The 16,110-nt window shown below is 46.2% G+C and overlaps 3 protein-coding genes across 3 annotated transcripts; all 3 read right to left on the bottom strand.

Annotated features, from left to right (window-relative positions):
- Positions 1–4,156: 4,156 nt before the first annotated feature.
- LOC117008796 (feather keratin 4-like) lies at positions 4,157–4,510 on the bottom strand. The gene has a single exon (XM_033082861.1). It carries the CDS (start codon positions 4,508–4,510, stop codon positions 4,157–4,159), a length of 354 nt encoding a protein of 117 aa, XP_032938752.1.
- Positions 4,511–9,615: 5,105 nt separating this feature from the next.
- On the bottom strand, positions 9,616–9,978 carry LOC117008789 (feather keratin 4-like). The gene has a single exon (XM_033082856.1). It carries the CDS (start codon positions 9,973–9,975, stop codon positions 9,616–9,618), a length of 360 nt encoding a protein of 119 aa, XP_032938747.1. The 5' UTR covers positions 9,976–9,978.
- Positions 9,979–14,101: 4,123 nt separating this feature from the next.
- Positions 14,102–14,455, bottom strand: LOC117008797 (feather keratin 4-like). Its single transcript, XM_033082862.1, has one exon. The coding sequence runs from the start codon at positions 14,453–14,455 to the stop codon at positions 14,102–14,104; it is 354 nt and encodes a 117-aa protein (XP_032938753.1).
- Positions 14,456–16,110: the final 1,655 nt, after the last annotated feature.

The following is a 16,110-nucleotide window of genomic DNA, read 5'->3' on the forward strand; positions in this document are numbered from 1 at the left end:
GGAGTGGTTTTAGCTCCTCTGACCCTGCTGGTTTTATACCCTGGCCCAGAGAGCCCGAGGACCTGGGACACAAATTGTGCTTGTAGCTCATTAGCAGCCAATTGCTGAGGATTCCTCATATGCAAAATATCTCTGGATTTGCTTTTCCTCTCTGTGTCTCTTGCCTGGATTTCATTTCCTGCCCGTAATGTATGCATTCCTCCGCTGAGGTTTTCTTTTATCCTCAAATCTTACGAGCCCGGTTAATTCCTGGTCCGAGGCTGATTCATCGGGGTTGCTCTGGGAATTCTTTTGCATCCCAAGGATCACAGATTAATGAAACCATGGGGAAAAGCGCAGCGAGCTTCCCTGTGGGATCCCAGGTTTTTGGCACGAAATTTTCCTATTTTTGCCTCAGAATTTCACCGAATTCCTCTCCAAAAAGGGGAGACACGCGAAAATAAAGGAAATAAAATTGTTATAAAGCATTTAAAGCTGATTGAACTCCGCCACTCTCAAATGCACTGGGGAGTGGATGCTTTGAGGGAACAGATTTTATTTCCTTGACTCAGCAGAGAGCATCAAAGAGGATCAGCATCCGATCTATTCTTTTTTTATTAAACCACCACGCTCCCCTGATGGAATCTGAGATGCAATTTGGGAACTGAGTGCCCAAGTTCTTCACCTCAGGAGTCTCCAGGCTCGGCTTTGTCCCCACATCAAACTCCAGGACAGCGACTGAGGTCAGCTGGGAGATGCCTGGGAATTTGGGGTTGCTCAAATCTCATCTTTGGGGTCATCAAAGACGCCAAAATTTTACATCTGCCACTAAATTATTACTTTCCTCTGCCGGGCCTCGCACCATTATGCAAAGTTGTTCCCCAAATTAACAGCAGTTAATTAGAGTCGTTTATAATGTTCCTGTTCCTTTTTTTATTTTTTTTTTTTCCTCTTTGAAAGCCAATTCCGGCTTTCGCTTTGCACCTCGGCGTGCAGCAATTCCAGTTCCTTTTCAAAGGCAATTTCCAGATTAAAAAGTAATTGCAGACTGGAGGGCAGGGCTGAGCGTTCCAACCTCTCCTCGTGTTTCATCTCCGAGGCAGAGACAGGCAAATCAGCCCCGAGCTCCGAGTATCTTCCCCAACATCTCCTGGGAAATAAATTCTGGTTGGAGACGTCTGAAGAGCAGAAATCTTCAAAGTTCCCAAAACGTTTCCCTGGACCACTCAGACATGCAAATGGGGGATGATCAGCGAAAAAGGACTCTTTGAACATGACCAGGGGTTCAAAGGGATGGCCGAGATTCCTGCTGGGTTCCAGAAACTTCCCCACCAGCTCCGATCCTTCCACCTTGGTCTCGAAACGCGAATCAGAATTTGCACAATTCCAGCCGTGAGCCGCAGATTGGGATGACCCCCACCAGGATGGTTGGAAAATTTCCCGTCCCTCAAGATTGACCAGATTTTCCCAAAGTTCTTGCACACACAGAAAAAAAAATGAAAAATTTTAATTAAAAAAAATTAAAATATAAAAAATTGATTGTTAGAGAACCTGTGGAAGTGTCCAAGGGTTGGACAGGATTTGGAGCAACCTGGGATAGTGGAAAGTGTCCCTGCCTGTGGTTTAGATTATTTTTTAGGTCACTTCCCACCCAAACTATTCCAAGATTCCCTGAATAACCAGAATTATCTGACTCTAAGAGCAGCTTGTGGTCTGAAAGCCAGCTCATGGAAAACTGCAGAAAAGATAAAAACCCCAAATCCCACTTTTAAAGCTGGTCCTGAGTCCAGCCTGTCTGGCTGGTTCCATCTTCTCCTCCCAGGAGCCGAAAGTTTTGGGATGCTGTTCACGGGAATATTACAGGGAAATCTGAAATCTCCTCTCTTATCAAGGCTGGAATTGCACACTCAGGACTCCAATTAAAACTCTGGCTGCTCCCAGCTGTGTGCCCAAAATGCCAGAAGTTCTAAACAAATGGGATTTTGACTCATGCCCGCTGTGGGAGTCGGGAATATTTAATATTTAATGGATGCAAACCCAGGAGATGAAAGCGGCCAGGATAAACCCACAACGAACACAAACTGTCAACAAACCCATTTCCCTGCTGGCAACCCGGCCAAACGCAGGGCAAACCCAACAATTCCTGCAGGGAATAATGAAATAAAATAATAAAAGGCGCAGGAATGTCTGGGATCCTCCAGGCAACCCCAAAAACCCACAAAATCTCCCCAGAGCCTTCCTGCCTCTTCCCTTCTCCTGTAAATCCGGGAGATGCTGCAGCTTCTTTTGCAGAATTTGGTTCTGAAAGGGATTTTCACTGATATCAACTATTTCTGAAAAAAAATTGTGGCATTTTTTATTTCTAGGGGACCAAGTTGTTGCAGGTCTTCAGAAGAAATGTGAAAAACATTCTTTCTCATTTTCTGCAGCAGCAGCCAATAAATCTCTTTTTAACTCAATGCAAACCCACCCAGATTTCCCTTTTTCCCCTCAGAATTGTGCTTTACTTGTTGCCTCACCAAGTTTTTGCCCAACAAGGTCATTTGGGACAGGAATGAAAGGGGGAAGTGATGCTTGAGGGTCGTCTGTTATTTTATTTTGGAAAATTTGACCTGGATTTCTGAATGCTTGGAGGAAACATCCCAAATTTGAGGGGAGTTTTTGTGCAAGCTGGGAAGGGTTTGGTTAATTAATGAGAAGGGATTTGCAAGGGTAAGGAAATTAATTTTGTTATGAGGAATATCCACCTGAACCTGTCCAAGGCACCTCTCAGTCACAGCCCTTTGGAGCCATCCGACTTTTTGGAATTCATCACCTTTGATCAGGGAATAGCTACAGTTGAGATGGCCAAAAAAAAATTAAATTAAACATTTAATCCAGACCAAGCTCCTCCTGTAATAGAACATCAAACTGCCAGCTTTCCACTGTCTTCTGGTGTTTATTAAGAAAACCTCCTCCTTAAAATCATTAATTCTTTCATTTGCCTCCTTTAATTTCACTCCACTAATGACTGCAGTCGGCACAACCTCATCAGCATCTTTAATTACAGTTCAGCCTCGTCCTGGACAGGCAGACAAAGACTCCAAGCGAGACTTTTCAGAGATATTGGGAGTTTTAGGGGCTGGCAGGAGTCTGAGCCACCCAGAGCCTTCAGGGGAAGTTTTCCAAACCTTCTTCCTTCAGGGAGCAAAGCTCCAGTGTCCAAACATCACCTTCATCCCAGTCCAGGAGGAACAAAGCAGCACCTGACAAAACTCAGCTCTGCCATAAAGCTCAGCTCTGCCAGACACGACTGCTTCAAACACCCCAAGAAAGGGTTAGAACTAAAAATTATTTAAACTTTTCTCCTTTAATCTCTTTGTCCCAGACTTTCTTCCCCAAGCCGGCAAATTCCAACGGGAGAAACACTCCCCATCCTTCTGTGCCTCCCCTCCCAGGCTCCCTCCACATCTCCCTGAACCTCAGCTCAGCTCCCTTCCCCTAAAATGCTTTTCCCAATTATCACATCTTTAAAAATTCCCTGTTTGTGTGGCAGCAGGAGGCACCCACTGCAAGGTCCCTTTCTGCCTCTGCTAAGGGGGTCTCAGGTTTGGTTTTAAAAGTTTTCTACCACTGAAATCTGAGTTGTTCTCCGTTGAAATTATTTGTGTGGGGTTTTTTTTTGAAGTGGGGACCTCCAAAGGATCAGGAAAAGGGGTTGGGAGAGCAAAGAAGGCCAGGCAGACTCGGGGGGTGATGCAGCACGAGTTTAATGGGTTGAGGAAGGGAAGGAAGCAATGAAAAAGTCAGGAATACATTTCCATGGTCCAGTAAGGACAGAACCCGCTCATCCCTCTCACAGCGCCACACTCAGCAAGTGGAAACCTCCCTTCTTGACCTGTGCTAATCCAGCCATGCAGAACAATCGCCAACAATTAATAGTTTGCCTATTATCAAATACAAAAAAAAAAAACAAAACAAAAAAAAAGCAGGGTTGGTCAGAAACACGAAGTAAAGCACAACAAAAGACAAGCAAAGGCCTGGTTTGGGGAGAGGCCGAATTCCCACAGCTCCTTGAACTCCAGGCTGGGGGTGTCTCACGAGGCATCCAAAAACCGCGGCCGTGAGCTCAGTCCTGCTCCGGGGACGGGTCGGGATTCAGCATTCCTGGTTCCTCCTCCCAGATCCTCCTCCCGCCTCAGCAGGGCCCGTAGAACCCGCTGCGGGATGCGTTGTAGCGCCGGTAGGGCCGGCTGTAGCCACTGCCCAACCCGGGGTAGCCAAAACCCCCAAACCCCAAGGAGGAACTCCCCGAGTTGATGGGGACACCCCCAGCACTCAGAGCGCTGCCCACGGCCGCGGATGCCGAGGATCCCACGGTGGTGTTCTGGGGGAAGGAGCTGAGGATGGGTCCTGGCAGAGTGACCACCACGGGCGAGGGTTGGATGACCACGGTGGAGTCCTGGCACTGGCGCACACAGGGCTCGTTGCAGCTGTTGGCCAGCGGGGTGGGGCCACAGGATGTGGGGGCACAGAGGTCGTAGCAGGACATGGCTGTGGGTGGCGGAGAAATCTGGAAAACAAGGAACGAGTTGTAATTAGTCGCGTAATGAAGGTGTTGCGGTGATGAAGGGTTGGTCTGGGCTTCACTCAAATCTCCTTTCAAGCCCAGAGCTCTCCACACCACCAAGGGTTCCTCCTGAGCGCTCCTTTCTCCTCCTGCAGCCCTGAAAAAAGCGGGGAAGTGAGGGACCAGGCAGTCTGAAAAGCGAGGAAAAACCGCGTCCCAAAACAAGGGGAAAAAATAAAAAATTCCTCTGCAAGTGAAAATGAGGAGAAGAAATTTCACCCTGAGGGTGGTTGTTGTTTGGGGAATTTCCCTCTGGAGACTTTCAGAGCCTCCTGCCCAGGATTCTCCCTCTCTGGAGTCGCAGGATGTGGGGGCACAGAGGTTGGAGCAGGAAATGGCCGTGACAGGAGGGAATTCTGGAATACAGGAGCTGTTACACCCACATTTATCACACAACAGCAGCTTTGCAGGGGTCCATTCGGGATTGGGAACTGGAGGTAATCAGATTTTTTTGCTCTTTGTGTTCTGGCCTTAGGTGAATTCTCCACTTGGGACACGGGCGCGCGACTTTGAACACGCCCAAGAATTCACCACTGATATTTAATGCACAACCTTAAAACTTCCCTGGATCCCCAAACTAATAAAGAACCGATTTAATAAAGAACCCATTCAATAAATAACCCATTTAATAAAGAAACCATTCAATAAATAACCCATTTAATGAAGAACCCATTCAATAAAGAACCCCTTCAATAAATAACCCATTCAATAAATAACCCATTCAATAAATAACCCATTCAATAAATAACTCATTCAATAAATAACCCATTTAATAAAGAACCCCTTCAATAAAGAACCCATTCAATAAATAATCCATAGCCATTTAGCTAACATGGACAATTAATGATTTTCATAACTCGCCACCAACACAAAACTCCCTCTCCGGTATAAAACCCCTTCCTCCCTCAGAGAAAAACCCACAACAGGAGTGAGGGAAAAACTACAAAATCAAGGTAGAAGTTGGTTGTGTAAAGAGAATAAAGAGGTTCAAACTCACCTAATTCACGATGGCGCAGGAGGCAAGAGAAGTGGCTGGGAGAGCTGGAGTTGCTCAGGTTTTTATACTGAGTTTTGAGTTGCCCAACGACCCGGGCCACTCAAGAAGTGCAAGAAGTGATTTATGGGCCACGACTGATTAGAGGCTTTTTTTTTTTGGCCTCAGTATTTGTGTTTTTTACTGCTTCACTTCCTTATCTTGTGGTTTGTCTATCTGACCACAAGGTGCTTTCATCTTAAAATATTCCGGGCTGGGTTCGTTCCTGGGAACACTGCAGTGATTAATTCAGCAGGATTTATTCAGCCTTCAAACCCCTTTGGGAAATGTTTGGTGTCATTAAAGGAGATTAGGCCTCATTTGCATAATTGGGTGCCCTCCTCTGCAAGGTAAATCCTGAGTTTGGAATTTTGGAAGTCAAGCTGTTTGGAGCTGCTTTTTTCGCAGAATCCCAGGATCCCTGAGGTTGGGAAAGACCTCCAGGATCATCGAGTCCAAGCTGTTCCCAATCCCAACCTTGTCACCATCCCTTCCTCCAGGCCTGGAGAGGCTATCTGGGAAAGGAAAAAGGAATTTTTCCATGGAAAGGGTTGCCCAGGTGGGTTTGGAGTCCCCATCCCAGGAACATTGAGGCTGATCAAACTCATGTTGGGGATTGATGATCCTGGAGTTCTTTTCCAACCCCAAATCCACTCCGGAGTACTCCCGGGTAGAGGATTAACCCCGAGGTTCTCTCTCTCCCGAGACATGGAAATCAGATTTAAATTAGGGCTGTCTCTGTGGGGATCCCCCAGGAACAGAAACTCGTTTGGCTTGGGCAGAGCCTCCTGAGGACTTCAAAGTTTATCAGCAGCTTTATTCGAGGGCCACCATGCAAATGTCCCATCCTGGGCACATTTCAGATCCCTGACCTAGATCTGAATTCCTGTGTTTTATTTAATAATACATTTGGAAGATTTGGGGGTGCAGGGCAGTAATTGGGGCGTGGAATTGATGCCATTGTTTCTGTCTGCAGGAATTAGAACTGCTTAATTTTAAATCAAAAAGTTCAAGGTTTGGTTTGAGCAATCTCATATTTCAGAAGGATTCTCCAAAAAAAAATCCTTGACTGTTTTTAGCTGTGATTCCCTCACTATTTCTCCACATTTTAAGGATTTAGCAGCTATTTAAAAAGAAAATTTCTTCTCTCTAGGAGTCAGTTGAGGAATGAATTCGCATAACACCATCCACAATTTCTTTTCATCCTTCCTAAAAAATTTCATCATTCTTTTTATTCCTCCTTCATCCGAGCTTTGCTTGGAAAATACAAAACGCATTCCAAATCCAGTTGTGAATTTAAAAACAGATCTGGCAACATTTTCAGAGCTGTTTGGAGCCTTCCTTGTAAATAATTACAATAAATATTGTTCCAACTCCAGCCTTTATTTTACTGTACGCCCAGAATGACTTAATGGCCTGATTTTGAGACAAATTAAAGCGAGCAAATTAAGAGTTCACAGATTTTTGTCATCAAGGCCAGACCTAAATATTCAGATTATAATTAAGACTTCTTGCATAATGTGAGAACGTCCTCCTGAGACACCTGTGAGTGACTGAACATCTGAAAAAAGCGATTTTTAATCAAAACGGAGCTGGGAGGTTACTCACAGTCATCCCTGGGTAAAATCTCCAGGCACAGAAGTGACCCCAAAATCCATGGAGAAGCAGAGGGAATTTCCCTGGCAAGAGCGGCATCTGCAATTCGTTTGGGATTTTAATTAATTAGCTCGTTATGAAGAATTAGTTCCTCAAAGGCTTGGAGCCTCTGTAAAATTCTTGCAGCTCCTGAGTTCCCTCCTCTGCTGAGTTTTGCTTTTCTCTCAGTAATTCTGGGCTGAGCTCGTGGGGACTTCATGGAAACATTTGAGGTTCCCACGATAATCCAGTTCCAGAACTGGACACAATTCCAGAGTTGGACGCAATTATAGAACTGGAAAAAATTCCAGAAGTTTACACGATTCCAGAACTGGACACGATTCCAGAGCTGGATGCGGTTCCGGAACTAGAAAAAAATCCAGAGCTGGACAAGATTCTAGAACAGGACACAATTCCAGAACAGGACACTATTCCAGAGCTGGACATGATTCTAGAACTGGAAAAAAATTCCAGAATTGGACACAATTCCAAAACTGGAAAAAATTTCAGAACAGGACACACTTCCAGAGCTGGACACAATTCCAAAACTGGACACTATTCCAGAACAGAGGAAAAATCCAGAATGGGACGCAATTCCAGAACGGGACACTATTCCAGAGCTGGACACAGTTTAATTCAGTTTAATTCAGCCCCTCTGGCCGTGTCTGCCTGGAATTTCGGGATTTGGCAGCCACCCCTCGTTCCTGGCTGGAATTTGCTGCCCATCCCAGCCACACAAAGCTGTGGATCTGTGATCTGAGATGGTTTTTTGGCACAGGGAGATGTGAAATCCTCCATTTTCACACCTGACTGGAACTCATTCTGTTGTTAATTTTATTCAGATTCTGTCACGAACAACTTTAAAATCCCTCATGTTTGAGGTTTGCTTTGGCATCTTACTCTGGGCTAATAAACCGTTTCTGTTCTTATTTCTGGTGTTGTCCAAAAATTAATGCCACTTACATCTGTGGAGAATTCCTGCAAGGAACTGGGGTAGCATGGAATTCCCAGCTGGAATTCTGCTGGGAACAGCAGAAAACAGCGCCAAAAATTAATTCACACTCGAGGGGTGAAATTGTTTACTCACCAGAAGCTCTGCAAAAACAACACACCCAGAAAAGGGAGGGTTTTGTTTGGTTTTCAGACCTGTTTTTCGCCAGCTTCGAAATGCAGGTTTTAATTAGGTTTCAAATTGGACGAGCGCAATTAGCGCTGCCCTGGGTTCCAGCTCCACCTTCCTCAGAGAACGGCATTTGGTGCCACCAAGGCTGGTGAGTGTGGGATTCTGATCCATCCCCTGGGAGCCAGGATTTGCTTGGAATAACCAGGATGAACGCAGTGAGGAACCCCTCTCCTCAGTTTTGCTGCCGTCACATTCCACATCCCTGATTTCCCGTTTATTTCTTTCTCTCACTCGGGAAGGAAAAGATCCTGGCGGGTTTGTTTGGAACTGGAGAACCAGGATTAAACACATTCCTGGAAAATTTTCAATCCTGGGATAAATGAGGAAGGATTTCATGCTCAAAGTAAACTCAGGCGAGAATTCAACCTATCCTTCAACTCTGGAGATCATGGAATTGTTTGGCTTGGAAGGGACGTTCAAGATCATCCGGATCATGGGCAGGGACACCTCCCACCACCTCAGGTTGCTCCAAGCCTGGCCTTGGACACTTCCAGGAATGGGGAATCCATTAAATAATTCCTGCCAGGGCTTCCCCACCTTCACAGGGAGGAATTCCTTCCCAAAATCCCATCTAAACCTCCTCCCAATCTGAGCCCTTTCCCCTTGTCCTGTCACTCCCTGCCCTTGCCCAAAGTCTCTCCACATCTTTTTGTTGGTTCCCTCAGGTCCTGGAAGGTTCCAATTAGACCACTCCAAAGCTTCTCCTCTCCAGGCAAATTCCTGTAACCTCTGCCACGCCCTTTCACTGTAAAAAGCAGAGGAACAACAAAAAAATCTTGCAAAAAAAATGAGCTTTTTGCTCAAAGTTTCCCAAGTTTTTCTAAAAAACAACAGGAGACTTGGAATGTGATGCAGCATGACTTTAATGAGAGTAAAACAACAGAATAATAAAAGTACAAAGTGTAAGGAAATATTTCTAAGATTCAACAAGAACTGTTATGGATTTCCATCCTGGGATTCTTCTCTCGGCGCTGCCGTGGACTGAGACGACAAAGGGACAGGAAATGAAAATATTTCACCAGAAATATCAAAGAATAAGACAAGCAAAGGCCTGGCTCGAGGAGCTCCTACAGCTCCATGAACCTTGGGTGGGGTTGTGGGTGTCTCCCACCACCACATCTGGAACAGGATCAGGTGGTGTTCCAGCATTCCTGGGGGTTTTATCCCACATTCCCCTTAGCACGGCTCCCCGGGGCGGGAGCTGTAGTGGCGGGAAGGCCGGCTGTACCCAAATCCCTCAAATCCCCCAAATCCCCCAAATCCTCCAAAACTCCCAAATCCCGAGGAGGAGCCCCCCGAGCTGATGGGAGTCCCCTCCTCACTGAGGATGCTGCCCACGGCGGCAGAGGTGGAGGATCCCACGGCGGTGTTCTGGGGGAAGGAGCTGAGGATGGGTCCTGGCAGGGTGACCACCACGGGCGAGGGCTGGATCACGTAGGTGGAGTCCTGGCACTGGCGCACGCAGGGCTCGTTGCAGCTGTTGGCCAGCGGGGTTGGGCCGCAGGATGTGGGGGCACAGAGGTCGTAGCAGGACATGGCTGTGGGGAGCGAGTCTGGAACGCAGAGAAATCTGGAAAACAAGAAATGAGATGTACAGTAATCTTACGACTATAAGGCGCACCGGATTGTAAGGCGCACTCCTGGGTGTCAGTAAATTTCTGAACTTTGTCCGTATATAAGGCGCACCAGACTACAAGGTGCACTTCCAGGTTTCAATCAGAATTTTAGTCAAAGGGTGCGCCTTATAGTCGTGAAATTACTGTAATTAGTCGCGTAATAAAGCTGATGCCTTCTTAGTTACCCAGTAAGATTGACTCAGCGATTCTTTTCGTCTGTATCAAAACTTTCTTTCATTTCTATTCCTTCTTCAGATTCTGCATTCAAAGATCTTTCTGTTGCACACAAATATCAGTGAGACCTTCCTGCCAAATCTTTATTCTTCCCAACATTGTAATGAAGCTGTTGTGGTGATGAAGGGTTGGTCTGGGCTTGAAAGGAGATTTGAGTGAAGCCCAGAACTCCCCACACCACCTCCTGAGCTCTCCTTTCCCACCTCCCTCCTCCTGCAGGGTGCAGGGTGACAAATCCTAGGAAAGAGAATTTTTTGGGATGGAAGGAGCTCTGGAGCACAGGGAGGAAATCAAGCCCTGCCACGGAGCAGAGCGAGGCAGAGTCGCCATGCGGGTGCAAGAGACAGCTCTTTATTACAAAAACCAGGTGTTTTTATTCATTCTGAAGGAATTTTGAAGGTATTTGAAGCCTTTTGAAGGAATTGGGCTGTTATCAGTTACATTCTGTGTAAGCCCTACAAACGGAACTCAACCAAACGGCGATGTGAGCACAGGATGGTAAAATAACTTATTTTTCTTCCTCTAATCCAGCTGAGTCACTTTCCCACATCCCTTTTCCCTCTGGTACACCTGAGCTGTGATTTTAGGAGGGTAACAATGTCCTTATTTTACTAAATGTTTATCTGTATGCAACAAAACCCCAATTTCAAAGCTGCATCCATTTTCTAAAATTCATCCAGGGGGGTGAGAGATGCCCAAGCACCCACAGAAGTTGGGGAGTGGTCACCACTCATCAGATCCAATCCTCCCACCCCTGCCGGCCACAAAAAGCCTTTTTTGGGGGTGAATGTGGATTTATGGAGGCTGGGAAAGGATCCTTGGAGAATTTATTTAGGAATTCTATTCTGGGCAACTCCTGATTGCCATAAAATCGGGCTTTTAAATCCATCACCAGGAAATCCAGGCGGGTTTGAGTTCCTGGAGCAGATGTTGCTGCAGGATAAAGCTGCTTTTTGTGGAGAGACGTTCCCAGTATTCTCCAAGCCCTGTCACCTTCTGCTTCATAAGTAAATAAAATCTTCCTTTGGGTAGAAAGAAACTTTTCTAATTTCTCTTTAAGGTAAAACAAAAAAAAGAAAACTAAACAAAACAAAACAAAAAAAACAGCAAACAAAAACCCACTTAGAAATATTGATTAAGGACTAAGAACACCCAACAAAAAAACAGAATAAAAACAGCCATCAAAGTAGATTTTAGCATTTAAAACCAGGTCCAGACTCACCTGTTCCTGTGGAGAACGAGGCAGGAGAAGTGGATGGAAAAGGTTTCTGTCCCTAGGCTTTTATAGCGCCCTCAGAGCCCTCTCCTATGCTTGGAATTCCATCCTCATCATCATCATCATCATCCCTCCTTTCGCATGCAAAACCCCCCGAACTCCTGCTGGTCCCATGTTTCGAAATCTCCCCTTGGGATTGCTCCCATTCCCATTCCAGAGCTTTCATCTTGACTCCTGCGCTCCCGATTAATTGCTGTGGCGACTCGGCTTAATTAAGTCGCCTCCCCAGGCCAGTGGATGTTTTAGGCTTGGTTTTAACCATTAAGACAGTGCTCCAGGGGCGTGTTGTGATGTTTAGTCCTCGTTCAAGACTTCACTCCTTTAGGTGAATAATCTCTTTTTAAAAATTTATTTATTTTATGACGTGGAGCCTCAGCGTTGCATTCCAAGCGCTGCCACAAGATGTGGAGCAGATATTCCCAAATTTCCCACTTCCCACAGCTGAGAGGATTGCAAAGCTGGAAGAAAATTAAACCCAGAATTGCTGAGCAACAAAACACGTTCTGAAATTGCTTTGGCCGAGCCACAGCCAACCCAAGCAGCCACAAACATGCATTTCTTTATCCAAACATGAATTTTAATATCATTTCCATGCCCGAGTCACCCCCAAAATCCCAGGAAGTCGCCAGGATGTGCAGCAATTTTCACGACAAATTAAACACGAAGCTGGATGTTGGAGATTAATTCAAATTTTGGGGTTTAGAGGCTGTGCAGTGTCTGAGCTTGATGACTGCGTCATAAATTGAGCTTGGCTCTTCATCCCATTTATCAGGGCTGGATTTGTCCCTGCTGGAAATTCCTGCATGGAAAGGATGCAAAAAAAAACGGGATGGGGAGCACTTAGCAAAAGATAGGAACGAACTCCGAATGAAAAGAATTTGTACAAAGTCTGGGCTCAAAGGACTTCAAAGTTCCCAACACATCTCGCTAATGGCTCGAATATGCAAAGTTTTGGCTCCCCGGGGTTGTGGGGAGATCTCAGTGCCTGAATCCCCTGGGTAAGGACTTCAATCAAAGTCGGTGAGTCAGGAACACGCAAAGGACTTCACCTAATTCAAGGCAAACACCTTCAGAAATTCAATTATTTTATTAAACCTTTCTATAATTTATCTTCAAAAAAATATATATGTAATGAAGCCAAGTTTTCATCTCCTTAAAATCCTTTAACTCCTCCTGTTTTCTGCACAAGAAAATTCTCTCCTTTTTGGAGTCTTTTCTACAAAAAGGTTTTTTCTACAAAAAGGTTTTTTCTCCAAGAAGGTTTTTTCTACAAAAGGTTTTTTTCTACAAAAAGGTTTTTCTATAAAAGGAGAGTCTTTCTCCTCCCTCTGCTCAGAATCTCTACAACCCAACAGCCCGTAATTTTTGCAGGTATGTCCCAAAATAAATTCCTTCTAGTAGGAATCACTCTTCCCTTTCATCCCTAAAACTGAGATAACCCAGGAACGCTTCCTCCTCCTCCTCCTCATCCTCCCCTCCAGGCACGGAAACTGCTGCTCTTGGAGGGGAGATCCCATCTGGGAAAAGCCTCATTGGCAGTCTGGCAGCGTTTCCAGTTCCCCAATTAACACCCGGAGTTCATCCAAGAGGTTGGAAGCCTTTGGATGAGGAGCCGGGACACGGCGAGTCCCGTTCCTGGAGTTAATTTTCCCCACTCAATTAACGCCTTCATGCTGCAATGCGGAGCTCCCGGGACAGCGAGTCGACAAATTGGAATTTGAATTGAAATTTGTTCGCGTCGTGCTGGCTCCGGAGCCCTGGGTGTGATGGAACAAAGGGTTGGAATTAAACCCAGGTCCTGGAGATGAAAGAAGCTTTCAGGGAGGTTTTTCATCTCACGCCAGGCTGGTGCATAAACCAAGAGCAATTTAACTCCCAACTCAACCTGCTGCAGACATTGTTTGTATAACTGAGTTATTGGAATGTCCCAAACCTTCCCAACCACAGAATTTCTTCCATTTTTCCCCCCAAAATTGACTGGTTTAGTGCCTTCAGTAGCTTTGAAAATCTAAATCAGATCCTGGAGATTCTTTGAGTTTGCCACACTCCAGGCTGGACATTCCCAACATTCCCAACTCCCCCAGACTATTGGTGATCTACTCAATGATAAAGTTTCAAATCAGAACAGGAGGGGAGAGAAAAAAACCAGCAGGAGACTCAGGAGATTATGATAAAAGCATGATTTTATTAATCCCAACAAGAGGATTAAATCCCTGCAAAGCACCAGGGGTCGGTGTGGGGGGAAAGGCTCAGCTCAGGGTGAGGTGTCCCACAGGCAGAGCTCTTCTCCCACTTCCTAAATTTAAACTTTTACACCGGGTAGTACCAAATACACTGAGCAGCAGAGCTACAAACTGGATGAGGAACACACAGGAGCAAAACGGGAGCGGTGGCCTCGTGCCAGGGGCTGATCCACCCCGTCCAGGCGGAGCTGTGGGGATCTGGCATCGCTTTGGGAACCGTGAGCTCAGTCCTGCTCCAGGGACGGGTCGGGATTCAGCATTCCTGGTTCCTCCTCCCAGATCCTCCTCCCGCCTCAGCAGGGCCCGTAGAAGCCGCTGCGGGACGGGTTGTAGCGCCGGTAGGGCCGGCTGTAGCCACTGCCCAACCCGGGGTAGCCAAAACCCCCAAACCCCAAGGAGGAACTCCCGGAGTTGATGGGGACCCCCTCAGCACTCAGAGCGCTCCCCACAGCCGCGGACGCCGAGGATCCCACGGTAGTATTCTGGGGGAAGGAGCTGAGGATGGGTCCTGGCAGGGTGACCACCACGGGCGAGGGCTGGATGACCACGGTGGAGTCCTGGCACTGGCGCACGCAGGGTTCGTTGCAGCTGTTGGCCAGCGGGGTTGGGCCGCAGGACGTGGGGGGACATCGCTCGTAGCAGGACATGGCTTGGGATGAGGCCTGGAATACAGGAGCACACCTGAGTGCCAGGTGGGAGTCGTGTTTTTTCACACCTGCGTTCACTCAGTTATGGGGACGGCAACTTCCCGAGGAGCTGAGGAGGAAACTGAACTTTAAATAAAGAGAGACAGAGGTTGAAACGTCCTCTGGGCTCTCGATCATCCGGGGAAGAACTGGCAGCAGAACAAAAGGAACAAACCCGTATCATTAATTTAATTGTAGGATTTTGATTGCACGTCTGGAGAGAGCAGTGAGAAGGGAAACCCGACCACAAATGTGCCTGTGGAGAGGGAGAGCTGGAAAAATGAAAGGGAGGGTTCGTTTGGAGGCTCCAGTTTTGCCTACAAAGAGGTGCAAATTTCAATTTGTCATTAAGGAGCCTTGGAGAGGAGATCTTTGAAATCCTTCCCAAAATCCTTCCCAGCCAACTCATCCCTGGATGGGAGGAAAGGCAGGAATTCCGTGCACCACAGCAATAAAACCAAAATTCTCTGGTTTCTAGGGAAATCTGCTCCAGTTTTCCCCTTCTTTCCCTTCACCCCCACAATCCCTGATCCCGCTTCCCAACATTCCAGGACAAAATTTCCACATTTGGCGACCCAGCTGACATTCCAGGATGGAAAAGACCCTCCAAGACAGAAAATGTTGCTGAAATAAACTGAGCTCCTGGATTTTCTGTTTCAGTAGTTGGAGTTTAAAAGGACCTTTAAAGATCCCAGAGTTCCAAACCCTTGCACAGTTATTCCATCCATTCAATTCCTTAAACTTTATTTGTTCTAGTATTTTCTATGTAATTTAACATGTCTGAAATCCAGTGTTTAAATAAGTTTCTATCACCAGTTCAAGGATCTCCATAACCAAGCCAGGACTCCAGAAATTTCACAATTCCAACAGCAAAATCCCAATTTTTTAAACAGAAAACATCTCCCCCTCTCCACCCCCAAAGAATCCAGCAACCAGCAGACCACTGTGGGGGAAAAAAGCAAATTATTAAAAGGCAAGAACTCAGCAAACAGAGAAAGAGAAGTGGATTTGAACTGACCTTGCTCACAAAAGAGGAAAGAGGGAAGAGAAGTGGTAGGAAGGAGTTGGGTTGAGTTGGTTTTTATACCTCAGCCCTGATGGCCTGGGGACCACAGACAGCCTTTGTACCTGGAATTAATTCCCAACGAGTATGTCCTGAATGTCAAATGTTCCACCTGATTAAATGTCTTTTCCTCACTGCTTATTTACTTTGTTTTTATTTCCTTATCTTCTGACAGACAGATTCTGTCCCGCGGGTTTCTCTCATCTCGGGAATTAGGGACCAAATTTATTCCAGGGCCACCTTTCAGTCACAACAAAATCCAGACTCCAGCGTATGTTTGACTTTAGTCATAAAGAAAAATACTAAGAATGTCTATAATGTATAATTCATCCTTCCAAGGCGTTCTTTTATTAAGGGTATGAGTGTAAATCCTTAATAAATTCCTGTCTCCACCGATGTTCTGCCTCCAGACAGGTGCAGGAACAATCTCAGTGCTGGGTTTAGGGAAAGCCCTGCCTAAAGATCCCTGAAATCCCAGAGAGACCAGGTGTGCCAGAACTGTGGAATTCAGAGACAAATGACGCCTTTATCACACCAAATTCAGGTGGTTGGA

The sequence above is a fragment of the Catharus ustulatus genome, chromosome 30 (genome assembly GCF_009819885.2).
Source record: "Catharus ustulatus isolate bCatUst1 chromosome 30, bCatUst1.pri.v2, whole genome shotgun sequence".
In the NCBI taxonomy this organism is placed as follows: Eukaryota; Metazoa; Chordata; class Aves; order Passeriformes; family Turdidae; genus Catharus; species Catharus ustulatus.